Source organism: Erpetoichthys calabaricus, chromosome 11 (assembly GCF_900747795.2).
Source record: "Erpetoichthys calabaricus chromosome 11, fErpCal1.3, whole genome shotgun sequence".
Lineage (NCBI taxonomy): Eukaryota > Metazoa > Chordata > Cladistia > Polypteriformes > Polypteridae > Erpetoichthys > Erpetoichthys calabaricus.
In genome coordinates this window covers 18,638,269-18,655,468 of record NC_041404.2, presented here as the reverse complement: position 1 = coordinate 18,655,468, position 17,200 = coordinate 18,638,269, and the positions used below count along the sequence as shown (strand labels likewise).

The window sequence follows — 17,200 nt, the reverse complement described above, 5'->3', positions numbered from 1 at the left end:
CTCTGTGAAATGTCAAATATCTGCACATTTGTTAGTTTAATGTTGGTCTTTTCTAGGAAATGACTCAGACATGGCCACCTCCGTTGACGGCAATTCATACACCATGCAAAACGGAGCCTTCCAAATTTCCATTTCCTACAAAGGTCAGATTTTTTTTTTCTTTTGATCTGTTAAAGAAAATGCATTTTTTTCCCCCCAGAGACTTTAAGGAAATAGTCATGTATTTCTAATACAACTATACAGTACCCTCCTAGAAAATCATAGGTTGTTGGAAACTTCATGATATAGAGACTGCAAAGCTTTGCTGTGTTCTGTGAAGTTTCATAACCTAGTATATGCTGGAGAAACGTGAACACCACCTAATTTGTAGCTGATTTAATTCCTTATATCCATAATTTGTATATATGTTTCTCAAGTTGAAATTAGCCTATTTGATGATGTAAATCTTTTTGTTTTATGTACATGAAGCAGTGTAACAGTAGATGTACATTCTTGAATTTGATTGATCTGTTAAAACTTTTATATAGTAAACATTAATGGCAAGAGGTGTGGAATAATGAAATACAATACTTTTAAATTACAGATATGTATAATGTTGCTAATTTAACCAAGAAAAGTGTTTTTTTTAGGAAACAGTAGGACAGACTAACCCTAATGAAATTGTTGACCACAATAAAGAGGGTTTGTTTGAGAAGAGTAAGCATGTCTTCACATCTCATTTAGTTTGCTGTATTCATTTAATCTTGATCACCTTTATTGTCATACTGTATCTATGTTAAAAAATACATTCATTATAAAATCTACAATTTTGTTTTTGGTATTTAGAATTAGTGCCTTGGAAGCCAATTCTGGTTTAAATGGAGCTTTTTTGTTAATCACTTTTTGTCTGTAATTTTAATTGGATACCTGTGCAAAATCTGTTAGCTAAATATGTTCTAATAATCTGTTCACCTTTCCAATAGGAGAGTCAGCATTCAAATTTTAGTACTGGAGGGCAGAGTAAGTAGATTTGGTCTATAGTCTTATTTATAAAAAAAAAAAAAATGTATCATACTTTTTTTTTATGAGAATTTAACACAGATGTTAAACATTGTCTCATCTTACCATTTCTTTTTTTGAAAATGAATTTTTTAAATGTCTACTGTTAATGTATCTTTATTTGCTGTGGTTTTCACTGCCAAATAAAATTCTCTCTTCATATTTCATAATAACAGTTAATCTCTTTAGTTATGTTTTTTATAAAAAATTAAGATGTGTGCTTGTTTTTATGTTACAGAGCGATATATCTCACCTAAGCTGTCAAGTGGTCAGCCTTCCAAGGGGTATGTATTTGTACAATGTATATTTTCTGCTTAAATTCACCTACATACTGTATCTGAATTTGTATCCAAAAGTATATTTGGCCAGATGTTTTTAGGTAACTTGTTTTTATACTTTTGTTTAAGTTTGTTTAAATATTACAATAACCTGTTTGTATGAAAATACATATATTTCTGTTTAAATGTGCATAGATTGGACTATAAATGCACATTAACCTCAAAATATTACTTAGAGCAGGTGTGTACGTGACAAGAAGAACAGGTTTGCCTCTGATGTAGGTGTAGGTTTTGCTAGTATTAGTGTATTGCATTCAGATACAGCATACGTGGTAAATTTCAGTTAAAACACGCTAGGAGTATGAGTATGAGTAAAATGTCTTTACTTGTGATGTTATTGCTAAAGCTTCAAAGTTTTAATAATTGAGGAATTACTAATATCCATCCATCCATTTTCCAACCTGCTAAATCCGAATACAGGGTCACGGGGGTCTGCTGGAGCCAATCCCAGCCAACACAGGGCACAAGGCAGGAACCAATCCCGGGCAGGGTGCCAACCCACCGCGAAACACACACAAACACACCCACACACCAAGCACACACTAGGGCCAATTTAGAATCGCCAGTCCATCTAACCTGCATGTCTTTGGACTTTGGGAGGAAACCGGAGCTCCCGGAGGAAACCAACGCAGACACGGGGAGAACATGCAAACTCCAAGCAGGGAGGACCCGGGAAGTGAACCCAGGTCCCCAGGTCTCCCAACTGTGAGGCAGCAGCGCTACCCACTGCGACACTGTGCCGCCCGGAATTATTAATAGTAAATACTAAATTACCAACAAGTGATATATAAAAAAAAGTTATGGTCAAAATCCATCAAATGGCATTTTAGAGCACCTTCTGCATATGTGTCCATTAAGTTCTTAATTTTCAAATACTATTTTCATGTAATCAGTCTTAAGACCGCTAAAAAAAGATTAGTTGTCATTCAACTACTTTCCTGTTAAAAAGTTGCAAAATATACCTTGCAGTCTGTCATATTTGAAAGATTTTTGTTATACATGGGGTTTTCTGTGTTTTTTGTTAAACTAAATTTGTTCAGTGATTTACTATATTATAAAGTCTGGTCAGAATACAGATAATCTGAATATGTTTTAAGGTTTGTTCTTAGCAGATCAAAGTACAAAACAATCATCAAATAGAGCACATGACAGTAAATCTTGGAAGGTCTTGATCAATTGATAATGACTCAAATGAGTCATTGTATGTTAACAAGATTTAAAGAAAAATAAACAAATTATTAAATACAGTAAATGCGAGGCAAGGATGAGAAGTATCAGTAACATGGTGTCTGTAGTAAATCAAATTGCAAACATTCTTAATCTCGTATTTCAGATTGTGATTTACAAGTTTTCCCAAGGCTCATCTCCTAAACCATAAACATTATGCAAGAGGTTATAGTTGCTGTTGTACATATTCCCTGTGTGATGCAATAATGTCTGATAAAACAAGTAATGGCAGTATACAGTGCTCTTTAATGGTGTGTTGGTGTTCACTGAATCACAAACGACTTTACTGTTGCATACACCAAAGACTACAAGAAAGTTATTGCAGTGAGTGTGTTTCTGTGAACTTTTTAAATCACTGGTAAATGCTTGTTAGCCCAGTACAATATGACCCTATAATTACTATTAGTTGTATCTACATTGAGGAACATAAGTATTTGAACACCCTGCGATTTTGCGAGTTCTCCCACTTAGAAATCATAGAGGGGTCTGAAATTCACATTGTAGGTGCATTCCCACTGTGAGAGACAGAATGTAAAAAAAAAAAAAAAAAAAATTCAGGAAATCACATTGTATGATTTGTACAGAATTTATTTGTATTGCACTGCTGCACATAAGTATTTGAACACCTGGCAATAAGCAAGAATTCTGGCTCTCAAAGACCTGTTACTCTGCCTTTAAGAAGTCCACCTCTACTCCACTTAGTAATCTTAATTAGTAGCACCTGTCTGAGCTCTTTAAAGACACCTGTCCACCCCACAATCAGTCCGACTCCAACTACTACCATGGGCAAGACCACAGAGCTGTCAAGAGACACCAGAGACAAAATTGTGGACCTCCATAAGGCTGGAAAGGACTACGGGGCAATTGCCAAGCAGCTTGGTGAAAATAAATCAACTGCTGGAGCAATTGTCAGAAAATGAAAGAGGCTAAAGAGGACTGTCAGTCTCCCTTGGACTGGGGCTCCATGCAAGATCTCACCTCGTGGGGTATCACAGATAATAAGAAAGGTGAGGAATCAGCCCAGAACTACACGGGAGGAGCTGGTCAATGACATGAAGAGAGCTGGGACCACAGTTTCAAAGGTCACTGTTGGTAGAACACTATGCCGTCATGGTTTCAAATTACGCATTGCACAGAAGGTTCCCCTGCTCAAGTCATCACATGTCCAGGCCCGTCTGAAGTTTGCCAATGACCATCTGGATGATCCAAACAAAGGCTTCTGTACCAAATATTAACACTGATTTTCTCAGGTGTTCAAATATTTATGTGCAGCAGTGCAATACAAATAAATTCTGTACAAATCATACAATGTGATTTCCTGAATTTTTTTTTTTTTTACATTCTGTCTCTCACAGTGGGAATGCACCTACAATGTTAATTTCAGACCCCTCCATGATTTCTAAGTGGGAGAACTTGCAAAATCGCAGGGTGTTCAAATACTTATGTTCCTCACTGTACACTATTAGTGCTATTTTTAAACTTATTTGCAGATTGAACTTGAAAGAAATATGCACATGCTCCCCCTGCAATCCCTCCACATGTACTTGTTTCCATTTTAAGAACTTGCAAGCTCACAAGACTTGTTGAATATAGATTTTACTCTCCAGGGGTCTCATGCATAACGCCGTGCATAGAATTCGCACTATAACATGACGTAAGCACAAAAGCCGAAATGTGCTCACGCACAGAGAAATCCAGATGCAGGAATCTGTGCGTATGCAAACTTCCACGTTCTTCCACTACATAAATTCCGATCAGCGTGAAAAGTAACGCTCTTGCACGTGCCTGCTGTTCCGCCCCAACTCCTCGCAGAATTACGCCTCTTTGAATATGCAAAGCAATATAAATAGCCTCTTAAGCTCAGCATTCTGTTAAAAGGCAATGGCAAAGTACAAGGAAAAATAGAAGAATTTCAGGGAATACCAAATGGAGGCAAAGAAAAATGTACTATTTTTTGGTTTAAACAGTTATATAAGCAACAAAAGGAAGTTGATCGAGTGACATAGCGTGTCGGAGAAAATCGAAAGCTCAAGTTCACGAAGTCGCACAGTGCCCGAAATAAAGTTGTCACATATCAAAGTCGGCATGAAAAGGCGACTCGTAGCCCACCATCTGAGTGTCATATGAAAGCTTATTAGGGTACAGTGGAAAAAAAAAAAAGGCACAGTGTGAAAAAAAGCACGAAATGTCAACTTTAAACGTGATTCAAGTGGAAATTTCGAGATTATTTTGTCATTAAAGTAGAAAATCATAAACTTCATCTTAAAATCGTTTAATTTACAAGTTTTTCAAATCCCATCGTAACTAAGGTAGCACGTTAAATGCTTTGTTGTGTATTTGATCTTATATGTGCTCTATGTGCCTGAATCACTACGTGCTGTTCCTCCGACAGGACACAGAATCCATTACATTCGTAATATTACAGCTCTCTGAATAATTAAAATACTGAAGTATACATGATATCATTTTCATGATGATAGGTGGTAAAGCATGTTGTTAAACATGGGAACACGGTGGCGCAGTGATTGTTCATGTCTTACGCAAGATGTTTGCTGCGCCATGCGCGACCTTCGATGAAATGCTTTATTACAGAAGTACTGTCTTTTTCAAAAGTACTAACCCCCCTAACCCCCAATTCCTGTCCTTGCTTTTCTTTCTTCAAGTACCCAATCGCCACACAATCAGCTCTGTAATAGACGTTAAGCCATCTGTGAGCTTAGAATGCCAATTCTTCAAAACTTTTAAGGAACATCGAAATATCTTCGTAATGTTTAATTGTTCTATCTATCCTTCCAGTGTCGTGCCAGCCACAGCATGAATACAGCACGAGGCAGGAACAAACCGTGAACGAAGCTCAAGCTCTCTAGTGCTGCGGCACCGTGTAGTTAGTTTTATCTGTATAATAAACATATTTTGTTGAATTTCATCTTAAAAATGATATCGTCATATGTAAATACTAAGTATTTTTTTTTTTTTGTGATCAGTGTAAGTAATTGTTTAAGAGTGATTGTCACACAGTTATTTGCATTAGCACATACTCTACGTACCAACAACACATTGTACTGTAGAGAACAATGAAAACACAATTGCAGAACTGATAATCTTAAGCCATACTTTAACACAGAGGGCATGTAATTTAGATCTGGTGTGTTTTGAATTAGGTGAGAAACATTACTGTTGATAACTTATCAAAAATGTATAGGAAATTAGTTAGACCATCTAAGTCCAGATTGTACATCTGTGTTTAGTTTTATTTATTTATTTTTTGTCAGAAACATTATAAAAAAACTGCATATTAAAAAACTGAAGCTATATTATTTCAATAAATTTTGTAATTTTAAGTGTAATGAAATGTGAATCTAATACAATAATTTTAATTTTTAAAGAATTCCGTTTGCAGTCCCAATCTATAAAGCAAAATCAGTTTCTTTATGAACAGTTTTGTTGTGCAAGCTGCAGACTTGAAATTTGGCACACATGTTCTTGTCACTTTAATTCAGGTTTTTGACATCTAACTTTTTTCCTGCAGCCAGGATGCTGGTGTGGGCAGCTCAGTCGAAGCGAGTGATAAGAAATATGGAGTGATCTATTAGCAAACAAGCAGTATTGTACAGGTTGTGATAGTTATCATGGTTGCATTTCAACCAAGAAATCCAGATTCAGTTCCAACCCATTTCACTTTTTGTTTAATCAAACATTTCCTGTTCTGTTTTTGCCCCAAGCGTCCCAGTGTGGAGCCATATTGTCTCTACTCTTTGAATTGCAATAAATAACTAATCTCTCACCATTGCACCATAATTCATCCTGGCAGGCACGGTTTGTCTGTCATTTTTAAAGTTTCACAAGTGTGGTTTTTGATATTTAACCTTTTGTCCCAAGATCTCATGAATAGTTTACATCACACTTCTCTCCCCAATTCCCCACTTGTAAACCCTAATTAGCATTGACAGTGATGTTTGGAAATAATTCCTGATTAAAGCTGGGGAAAAAAGGTACTATTTTCATAATAGCAAGAGGTAATACTCTGCACTATGATCTATTGACATAAAAACAGCACCTTGTAAGCTGTGATGGTAACATTATGGACATTGTGCTTGCCTTTCTACCAGGAGATCCCTTTACATTTAATGTGTGTTGGTCCACCACCACTTTTGTCTTGGCCTGAAGCTGTGTTGGGCAAGAACGTATTGTCTCTAGGGTTATTTACTGCACCAGAAGGATATACCAAGGATGATATTGCATAGAAAGAAGCTTTCTAGTGCCACTAAATTATATATAAAATGCAACAAGTGTAAAGTTAATAGGTAGTAGTTAGTGCTGGGCGGTATACCGGTTCATATCGAAAACAGTTTTTAAATTTTTTTATGATATGGATTTTTCTTGGCGGGAAACTGTTCAAGTAAGGACCTTTTTCACTGCTACACCGCTAAACACAGATTTGTTGCACTAGGGCTCTTTTTCACTGCTACACCACCAAATAGTGGGCGGTAGCATAGGTATGCCGCGCGGTGAAAATGGACAGGGAGCATTCCGAAACTGAACTAAAAGTAAAGTTGAACATGTGATGAACAGAAGAACTTTTGCCGAAAAAAAGGGGTCACATCCATCGCCTGGAGATACTTTAGTTTTAAAAGGTCAGATGTGTAAATACTGTTTCTATACTACTGGATAATACTGCAAGCCAAGTTGTACTTGTTTTTTGTACTTGCTAGTGTATGTTTTGCTTGTATTCATTCTGCGATGTGCTATCGACTCGTTCAGAGGTGGGCGCAACTCTGAATGGATGGCATAATTAAACATGTATAACGAAGATATCTTTAAAGTTCTGAACACTCCGTCGGCAAGTTAATAACTAGTTTTAATTTCACAAAGACGTTTATCGTGTGGTGATTGGTAATTATCGTGTGGTTTTGGTAGAGAGCAGGAATATCATGAAGTGAATGGATTCTGTGCGGTGATTGCTGCAGGCGCCTGCTCTTAGTGCGGAGGAAGTCAGTTTAAGAAGCGTAGTGATTAACGACTGGGTCGGAGAACACTTAACACAAAATATTTGATGTGCTGCATTAACTTGTGACGGGGTTTGAGAAAATCTAGTAAACATTGATTTTAGGATGAAGTTTAGTTTACAACATTCTACTTTAATTATACAATAAACTGAGAATAAAGTGGAAATGTCGACTTTAATCTTGACATAGTCAACATGTCGAATTTATTCTCGACATATAGTTTGTTTTTTTCTTCCGTGTCCATATTTTTTTTTCTTCGCAGTGGCCCTAATGCGCTTCCATAGGGCTATACCACAAACAGCATTATAAATGCAAGTTGCAGTTTTTATTATTTATGTATATAGCTTAGCTTGAAGCAAGGTCCATATTAATGCAGTTTGCCTAAATGATGGTACAGTTGGTAAGATGTCATCACCAAGATTGCACTTGTTTTATTTTATTTTAATTTGGTGAATACTGTGTAATGCACCTGGGCTTGAAGCCTTGAAGTAATGGTGCAACTATCAGTAATACTATTATGTATTTTATTGTTATTATTTATTAGTTTAAATATTATGCAGTTTAATGATGGTAAAATTGTTTGAAAAGTCACTTTAACGTGTCAGTGGACAGAGATTGTTAACATTAACAAAGTGTAGTTGGTTTACAAAAAATATTTACTATTTATTCCTTTTCTAAGACGTGTTCAGTGCAATCCAACTTTTGACAAATACCTCTGGATATTTTACTAAGTCTAAATGCCTCTTTGGATGGTTGAAAATATGTTGTCAAAATCATAGTTTAAGCTTTTGCAAAATTTGTTCAATTAAAGGTTCTATATTTTGACTGCATCTGTCATGCAATGTGATTCCTTCTCTTTAGTGCCACCCCCTTGAAAACTATCACTTTATGGGGCCATGCAAACCTGGATTAATACTTGTGTGCACATTAAAATGTCTTTTTGTACGATGTACAATTCTCATAACCGTCTAATAGGTTATTCTTAGCCAGTCTATTGCAGTAATTGCAGTGGAAAATGTGGTTAACATCCACTCATGCATGGGGAAAAAAATACCGTCTAATACCGTGAAACCGGCAGAATTTAGAAAAATACTGTGATATAGAATTTTGGTCATACCGCCCACCTCTAGTAGTAGTATCGTCCTATAAAGGAGTACAGTAAAAGTCTATTTCGAATAAAAGTTCAGCAAAGGCTATTTAGAATAAAGGTTCAACAAATGACCAATTTGCAGTGCCATGATGAATTTACAGCTGTTATTCAAAAGTTTAAAAATAGCACAATTTATGAACACAGGATATTGCACATTATCTTTTTTTTTGGAAATGCATGTCTGTTACATCTGTGAGTACTGTTGGGTAATATCGAGTAACTCTGCTTATGTGGCAAAAATGTGTGTTAAACTTTTGCTGTAGCTTGACATGGCTCCCAGACAATACTTGATAGCAGCTAATGTTAATGTTCCAATCCCTTATTAATTTATCCATCAAATGTTTTCACATTTAAAGTGAATGATTTCAGTAATTTTTAATGTGTTGAATTCACAGCTTGAACTTACTATATAGTATTAACATTTTAAACATGTTCTTTTTCTACCCCCCCCCCCCCCCCCCCCCCTTAGTTGTGATGGGGATCCAGCAAAGTGAGTATTTAAAATATTTTTCCATAAAAACTGTTTTTTGTAAATACTTTAGTCTAGAAAACTTCATAATAAAGTAGAAAATTAATTTGTTGTTTGTTTACATTCTTGCATGTAATCCAGCTGCTTTCAAAAATGTTAAGTAACACAAATACCTCATAAATATTATGCTTGTTTTTACACCATACGGTTCTTATGGTCTCATAGCTGTTTAATTTATTTGCTATAGCATGCTAGAGGATGACCTTAAACTAAGCAGCAGCGAAGACAGTGATGGAGAACAGGTATGTATATATATATAATTTTTTTTTTTTTCTTTTTTTGGTTTATGCAAGAACATGGTGTAGTGGTATTCCCATGGATGGTTGATTGATTATCTTAATCTGTTTTCTTAGCAGGGATCAATAAAAACTGCACCTAGGAATACATCTGCAAGGTATTTTAATTTCTGTATTCCTCGTTTGCAAGTTATTATGAAGAGATGTACTGGTATTAGGGGGGAAACAAAACATGCATTTCTCTCTTATTTTCTTGTTCAGTAGTAATTCTGAGCCATCCCAACACAACAGTGAAGGGGCAGAGCATTCACGGGATGATTCTAGCAGTCACAGTGGAACTGAAAGCAGTTCTGAATCTGATTCGGAGAGTGAGAGCAGTTCTAGTGACAGTGAGGCCAATGAACCATCGCGTGTCACATCCCCTGAGGTGGGATTTAAAGTTAAGAGAGTTTAAACCTTCACTCCATTTCTTTTTGAAATCATGTTGCATTGAATCTGCATTTTTGTGGAATAATTTGATTCTAAATGTGCACCAAAATGTGAGGTTTTACCTCTTGCATTCCTTTATTAATGATGTATTTGCTTACAATTTAGTATGACTAATTTTTCTACTCTATTACTTACATATTTAAATTTAGCTAATAACTATGAATGTTATTGCAACTTGATTGTGAATCTATAAATTTTTACTTTCAGTACTGTGCAAAAATTGCAAATTGTATATACTGTATTATGACACATAATTACATTAATTTTCATAGCCTGAACCACCACCAACAAACAAGTGGCAACTTGACAACTGGCTAAATAAAGGAAACAAGGTTTCACCAGCATCTTCTGTGGAGAGCAATGTTCCACCGAATTACAAGAAGGAAAACCGTGACCAGAGTACAGGCAGAGGGTATCCTAACCAAAATGGGTCCAAAGAGTTCAATGCCTCTACTCCTGGAAGAGACTCTCGTGCCTCCCAGAAGGTGTCTGAAACTGGTCGTGGTCGGCAAAGATCCCCTGCACAAAGTGAAAATACAACCCCACAAAGAAGATCAGTAGGTATAAAAAAGCCCAAAAAATCTGAAAAGCCACCTGTGCCTGAGGAACCAAAGGGTGGTTTAAAAGTTGAAAGTGAAACTCCTCCTGAAATCCCTTCAAACCGGCCAAAAGCAGCAACAAAAGGGCCCAGAAAACTCAGCATTAAAAAAGAGTCAAAGTCATCACCTCGGCCTGCTCCAGAAAAGCGTAAATTCAAGACTCCTAGCAAGACTCCACAAAAATCTAGAGAATTTGTAGATACAGACAACTCATCCTCTGATTCAGAGGGAAATGAAAGCACCCCTTCCTCCTCACAGACGCCAAAATATTCTGAAAGTGTGCAGACTCCAGTGAGCAAACAGTGTACAGAGGATGAGGATGGTTTTTTTAGGCCAAGAATTTTCTCTCCTATGGAAGAGAAGGTCCCACTCTCTCCCCTGAGTGATCCAGATGATCGGTATTCTGTTATACAGTCCCTGATTGTTAGGATTGATTTGACTCTTCTGAGCAGAATACCAGGAAGACAGTTTAAGGATATAGAACACTCCAAGGTGGAGATTGAGAGCACAGTGGAAAGGGAAAGTAAAGATTTTCAGAAACAGCCTTTGGAGAGGAGTTCTGCCAAAGGCAAAAGAAAACATAAGGTAAAACAAAATTGTTTCCAAATTATTTGGCTGGTTTCTTTTTATTCACTGGTTATTTAGTACTTTAGAATAATGTTACTGTCATCTATCCTCATATGGTTCCTTGCTATTTCTGTGGGAAGCATAGGGCATGGTTTTAATTTGATTTTTGAAGGTAATCGATACAAATATAGATTCAGACTCTAATAATAAACAGTAAAATGGAAAACCAACGTGATTATTGAAATCTAATGTTATTTGTTTTGAGAGTTCAAAGGATATTCAAACATACATGTTTCCCACTCTTGGAACTAGCCATTTGAGTAGTTTGCACTTCAGTGAAAGAAGAGGGTGCTTTGAAATGCAGTATTTGTATGCTTTAACTGTCTAGGTGTTTTAATAAAAGCATTTCTAATTAAATGTATATAACTGTTATAAACTGCTTTTTATTCTTCTGTAGAGCGTTTTTAATTTATTTGGAGTCTGCTGACCGTTCTCCACTTTAAGTACTGTTTGGGCAATAGTAGTAGTAATACTGCAGTTAACTTTGAAAAAGTTAAAAAATATACTGTAGTATACTTTTCACCTCTCAAATAAGTATTTTAAATTTCAATCTTTTACTTTTATGTAGATTGAAGAAGACAGTGTAAAGAGTGAGAGTAAAAAACTTAAACTGGAAGAGAAAAACAACTCAAGCCACAAAACAAGTGTCAGTAAAGGGTAAGCTCTTTTTTTTTTTTTTTTTTTTTTTTTTGGTGAGAAACAATGCTGAATTTGTATCTTGAATGTTAACAATTTTTAGTTGTATTCCTCTCATGCTGCTGCTCATTTGCTGCAAATTTTTAATTTCTTGTTACTGGGCTTTGTTTAAGGATAGGGAAAGGAGAGAGTGAGGTTCATTCCTTGGCACCATAAATAGCTGATCTGTTTTGGAGTGGCAGTGAAGGGGATTTTGAAAGATGGGGTTAATCATTCTCACTGTTAGAGATGTGGTAATAATATACATTTTCAATTTGAGTTTTTCTAGCTGTTAAGCAATCATTGTGTATTTATTAGCTGATGTATAGAAGTTTAAAAATCATCTTGTTCAATGTTTATCAATCTGCTTACTACATGCTTAAAAACAGCTTGTGATGAGTTCAAAGATTGTTTTTTGGAACTGTTATACCATTATTGATTGCTTAAAAGTGGTTTTATTTATTTTTTAATTCTCCTCTCTCCCAGACTTTTTTTTTTGTAATTTTGAGATGCTTTTCTTAATTGGCTTTTTTTCCAGTTTAACCAAAAGGTCTGCAGAGAAAGAGAAAGAACCAGTACCATCTCCATCTGTTACTGCTCAGCCAAAAACCCCCAAAACTGAGCAAAGTCGTAAGCGAACCGCAAGTCAGTCATCTGCTTCATTGTCCAATAGTAACAAAGACAACGCCAAAAGCAGTACCAAGAACAGCTTGATTTCCTCTAAGCACAGGAAAAATGATGAGAAACAGTCTGGGACAAGCAAGGTACTTGAAATATTTTTAGAATACGTGGGTTGTAGTGGAAGATATGGGGGAATTCAGTCTAAATAATTTACAGTGAAAATGTTTTTAAAAAGGTAGATAATGTTTGTAAAGGTAGATTATATTGCAATTAAATTAAGAAAGCAAGAAAATTTTTAGGTTAATATGAATTTGTGAGTAGACCTATAGGGACTAAAATAAAAATACACAAAACACATTGTTGTCTCAGATGTGAGCATTTAAATTAGTAACATAGCTGCCTCTATGATCAGCAGTGACCAGAGACGTTCCCTAAGGGACAGAATTAAGTTTTAATATCCAAACTAGCATAGTTCAGAAGTGGAAGTTAAAATTGAATTTGCCTGAAGCATTTTTTTGGTCATTCTGAAATACTTATGTATGTGGAAGTGTATTTCAAGTATTAAAGAGAAAGTATCCCATTTTAGATTACTGTAATGAGCTAGCATTTTATTTGGAAAGTCAAGGATAGATTAACAAAGTACAACTAAATGAGTTTCATTAAAGATATTTTCTGCCATATAATTTTAACTATCATGTTTACTTAATCAATATAGACACTTGAAGGACATTTCCAAGTAAAATAAGAACTTAAGTAAATAAGAAATGATATGCCCCAGAATAAACCAAGTAGAATGGAATAAAAGTTGATGTTTAGAAATGATTAACAGAAGCATCCCTGAGATCTCCACCACCAAGTCAGTCTATCATTCCCAATGAGTCCAGACACCATACTGCTTCCTGCATCAATGCCTGTACAGTACCCGGGTAAAAGCTCAAACTAAGCCCACATTTTACAACATATTAAATATGTAAACAGAGTGAACATAATGTCCAACATACATTTCAATAAGACAAGACTTAAAAATAAACATGAATAGTATTACATTTGGTTAATTGAGCAAACATTTGAAAGAGGGAGGAGTTCTTTCTATAAGTTAGCAAAATTTTTAAAGTCCTACCTTGTCCAAAACTCAGATTTTCCGTATCTCATTCCTGAAATGTATTAAAAAATGCTTCGAGCTTCTCAATCTCCTTCTTAGTATGCCCAATTATTACCTCAGAGTACTACAATTTCAGTATGATCAGACAACTTTACCAATGCCAGGTCTGATTTACTTTTTTGCATTGCACAAAAGTTCTCAAATACACCTATTCATATTCTATAGTATTCTAAGGCAGTAAGTTTAAGTCTTAATTTAATTGATGTTCTGCTGGTGGTTTGTTGCCGCCGTTTAGTTATAGCGTAAATTTTTTGTAGGAAGTTTTTGGTTGAGCATACTGGCATATGCAATGATAGTATCAATGTGTAATTACCTCGTCCTCCTTTTTGAACTTGAATAAAAGCTAATTAAGCTGGTAGTGCCATGATTGCTGCAGCAGAGGGAATTGGGAGTGGGAGTGGGAGATGTATAATATAAAGCTTGAGCTTTTTCATACCTTGACATTGAATTGGAATTCATGTCGAAACGTTTTTTCAGTTTGTCCCAGTGTAGCTATTTTGGCTGTAAACCAAATCCAACTTTTTGTGCCAAAAATATTTAATCCATCTGTTCCTTACAAACAGAAATCGAACTAAAGCACTTTGTTGGCTACTAAACCAAAATTTTGATGTTTAAACTTGGTTGGTGTGCAGTTTCTCTTCAGTCATGCAAATTCTTCTAATGACTTGTGGAGTTTACAGCAATTCAGACTTACTCATTTGCATGGCAATTCCCACAAGCACTCGCATCATGCTTGTGCTTTAGAAGCCCTGTGGCTGACTTACTAGAGAGCGCTCACTCCCTCTCTCCTTCTCTTCCCCAGATATTCTTGTAAACCCCTAAGTAATCTATACACTGTAGTGTACATTAGGAGTCAACATTTACTGTTGAGACGCACAACTTTTTGTCTTTCCCTACTGCCTTTCTCCGAGAGGCATTTTAAAATTTTCATTTGGACCTTGTAAGGAATTACCCCACTAGGGATGAACGATTAACTGATTTCAAATCGATATTGCTGTTTGAAACAATGCGATTAGTAAATCACAAAGGCTACGATTTAGGATATTAAGTTATGCAGTGGGTCTGACCAATAGGGCTGTTGAATCAAACACTGCTATTTGATTGTAATTCGAATTTATTAAATAAAAAAAAAAAAATAGTGATTCGAAGGCAAAAGCTGACATTTGAAAATAAATTTTTACCCGCATTGTTGTTCCAGACGTGCTCTGCAAAGCTGCAGTATTTTGCAGATCTGTTTTTGCATCTCACTTCCATGATTGCCGTTTTTGTACTTTTGAATGGGTTAGATATTTTTTTTTTCTCTCTCTCTCCCCCCTCCCCATTAGTGAAACTTACAGCTAGAACCTTTTTTCTGTGCTCTCTTGATTCCCAAAGTCCCATTGCTGTGGGCGTGCTTCAGGTTGTTTCAAATCAGACCATTAGGGTCATCCATTAATAATTTTTTACTGAGGTAAAAATACTCTTGCATGTAAAATGTATGTACTGTATGTATTTGTAGGTTACCAAAGAACCGTTTTGATTGATGGGTGCCCATCTAGCGAGTATGATTGCATAACACACCCAAACTGATTAATTTGTGCAGACAGTAACTCAGCATTACCTTTGGCAGGTGGTTGTTTGTACGTCCAAATCATCAATGTGGACCGTTAATAATTACAAATTGTTGATCATTGCTCTCACTCCTTAATTACATGACTGACTTCCTGATATTTCACTGGAAGACCATATTAGCAACAGAATTCAGCTTTCCAACCGTATGAGTGACAGTGCCAAACAGAGTCGGACTAAATAACAATGTGCCAAGTTCAATTACTGGACATGGGCAGTCTTGACAAAGTTATACCGAGGCAAGTTTTTACTTAGCTCTGTTTCAGTGCATAGCTGCATAGTGGGTGGGTGTTGTGCATTGTCTTTTTTTCTGCTTTTTACATACCTGCTGTCTTGCCTTGGTGATCCACTATTTTGATGTCCAGTGTGTTTTTAATAGTCAATAGCACTCAATTAATAGTCTAAGGCCTGCACTGTGTTTATTGGCTGATTTTATTATTTCTTTGGAGGCCTTGGCTTAATGCTTTTCTTATGTTAACTCTGTTGTGTGATGTCTGAGTGAGAGGTCTGCTCTGTTGATGTGAGCTTGTTGCTGCTCGAAATGGCACTGTCCTCTGGTTACAGATCATCTTTTTGAACTAGCACTTGATTGATTAGCCCATGAGCATCTCTGCTGTTCATTTATTTTGAAATCAGTGTTTTGTTAAAGTGCAATAGGATTCACTTTATTTAAAATTACAAATTCATATTGCCTAGTTCCTGCCCAAAGAAATGCAAAGGCCTGCCTAAAGATTTGGTCTGGTTGACAGGTCTGCCATATGTGTGCTCAGAGCAGTTTTTCTAAATGCTCCTTCAGTGATGGAATAAAATCGGATGTGAAATATACTTTAAGATCCCTAACTGAATTACCAAAGCCTACGAAAAAACTCGTAAATCCGGACTACCTTAAATCCCTTCGCACCTCTTTGTCAGCGTCTTGAACCTTTTGTGAAAGTGTTTTTGATCTTTGGACTTCAATCTTCACACATTGTATAGTTTATGCCTACATTTTGTCATTTATTACTAAAATATGAAAAAACATTTCTGTTTTAACAATGTGTTTACACAGATTATTGTAGAAACAGTACACACATGAAATGCATGTGTTCCAAATAACGATCTATTTCCATTCTAAAACTCCAGCACTTCACTCCCAGATAATCAAGGCTGGAACTGGGAGAAATTTGTGCACGTTCTGGGGCGGTAGGGGGATGGAATAGCAGGCTGCTTGCGGCTTGTCTTGACAGAGAGCTGTGAAGGGATTTAAGGTTGGCCGGATTTACGAGTTTTTTTTATAGGCTTTGGTAATTCTAGTGTTAAATCAAATGGAAAATAACTTTTGATTTTGCTTTTATTATAATGCTTTAAAATCCCCATTTTAACCAGCCTTATGTCAGGTGACAGGCCATGCTGCTCATTTGACACAATGCCTAAAACTACGGGATTAAATTGAAAATATGCAGGCCACCTTTATTAAAATATTGCTATTGCAGTAAAGGAGAAAAATTTGAGAAAGGTGCAGAGCGGATTTTTTTTCCTGAAAGTGGACATCTCCAAAATAATAAAATGACTCCACCTTCTATTTGCCAGCTGTTTTATTTTGTTCACTGTTCTGACACTGTCACACTAACATGACTGGCCCATATTTGTCTGGATCCTTGTCAGGACAGCGAACCATAAAAGAAACCATGAAAAGGGGCCTAAATCCTTACAAAGCACACTCACTAGCATTGTGCCTAGCTACATCATTATTTTTTACTCGTTGGTGAGACTGTAAAGCATGACATGCTTATGACAGTTTTGCTTGGGTCCCATTTGTTGCGCACAGTTGGTGTACTGTGACATATCTTGCTGCTGCATGGACAGCTATGAGGAATGGGAAGCAGGGCTGAGGTGGAGCCCAGAGGAAAGCAGAT

The 17,200-nt window shown here is 36.2% G+C and overlaps 1 protein-coding gene across 9 annotated transcripts in view; it reads left to right on the top strand.

The window, feature by feature from the left end:
• aff4 (AF4/FMR2 family, member 4) overlaps positions 1-17,200 on the top strand; it is a 116,198-nt gene that overhangs the window by 71,663 nt on the left and 27,335 nt on the right. For 3 of the 9 annotated variants that reach the window (XM_028812761.2, XM_028812755.2, XM_051933977.1), the window contains 10 exons: positions 57-143; positions 963-999; positions 1,277-1,322; positions 9,229-9,249; positions 9,476-9,530; positions 9,642-9,682; positions 9,786-9,963; positions 10,286-11,197; positions 11,808-11,896; positions 12,453-12,678. In XM_028812761.2, the coding sequence (XP_028668594.1) occupies positions 57-143; positions 963-999; positions 1,277-1,322; positions 9,229-9,249; positions 9,476-9,530; positions 9,642-9,682; positions 9,786-9,963; positions 10,286-11,197; positions 11,808-11,896; positions 12,453-12,678 (1,692 nt within the window). The remainder of the gene's footprint in view (positions 1-56; positions 144-962; positions 1,000-1,276; positions 1,323-9,228; positions 9,250-9,475; positions 9,531-9,641; positions 9,683-9,785; positions 9,964-10,285; positions 11,198-11,807; positions 11,897-12,452; positions 12,679-17,200) is intronic. The other 6 variants (XM_051933976.1, XM_028812759.2, XM_051933975.1 and 3 more) reach the window with 6 other exon arrangements.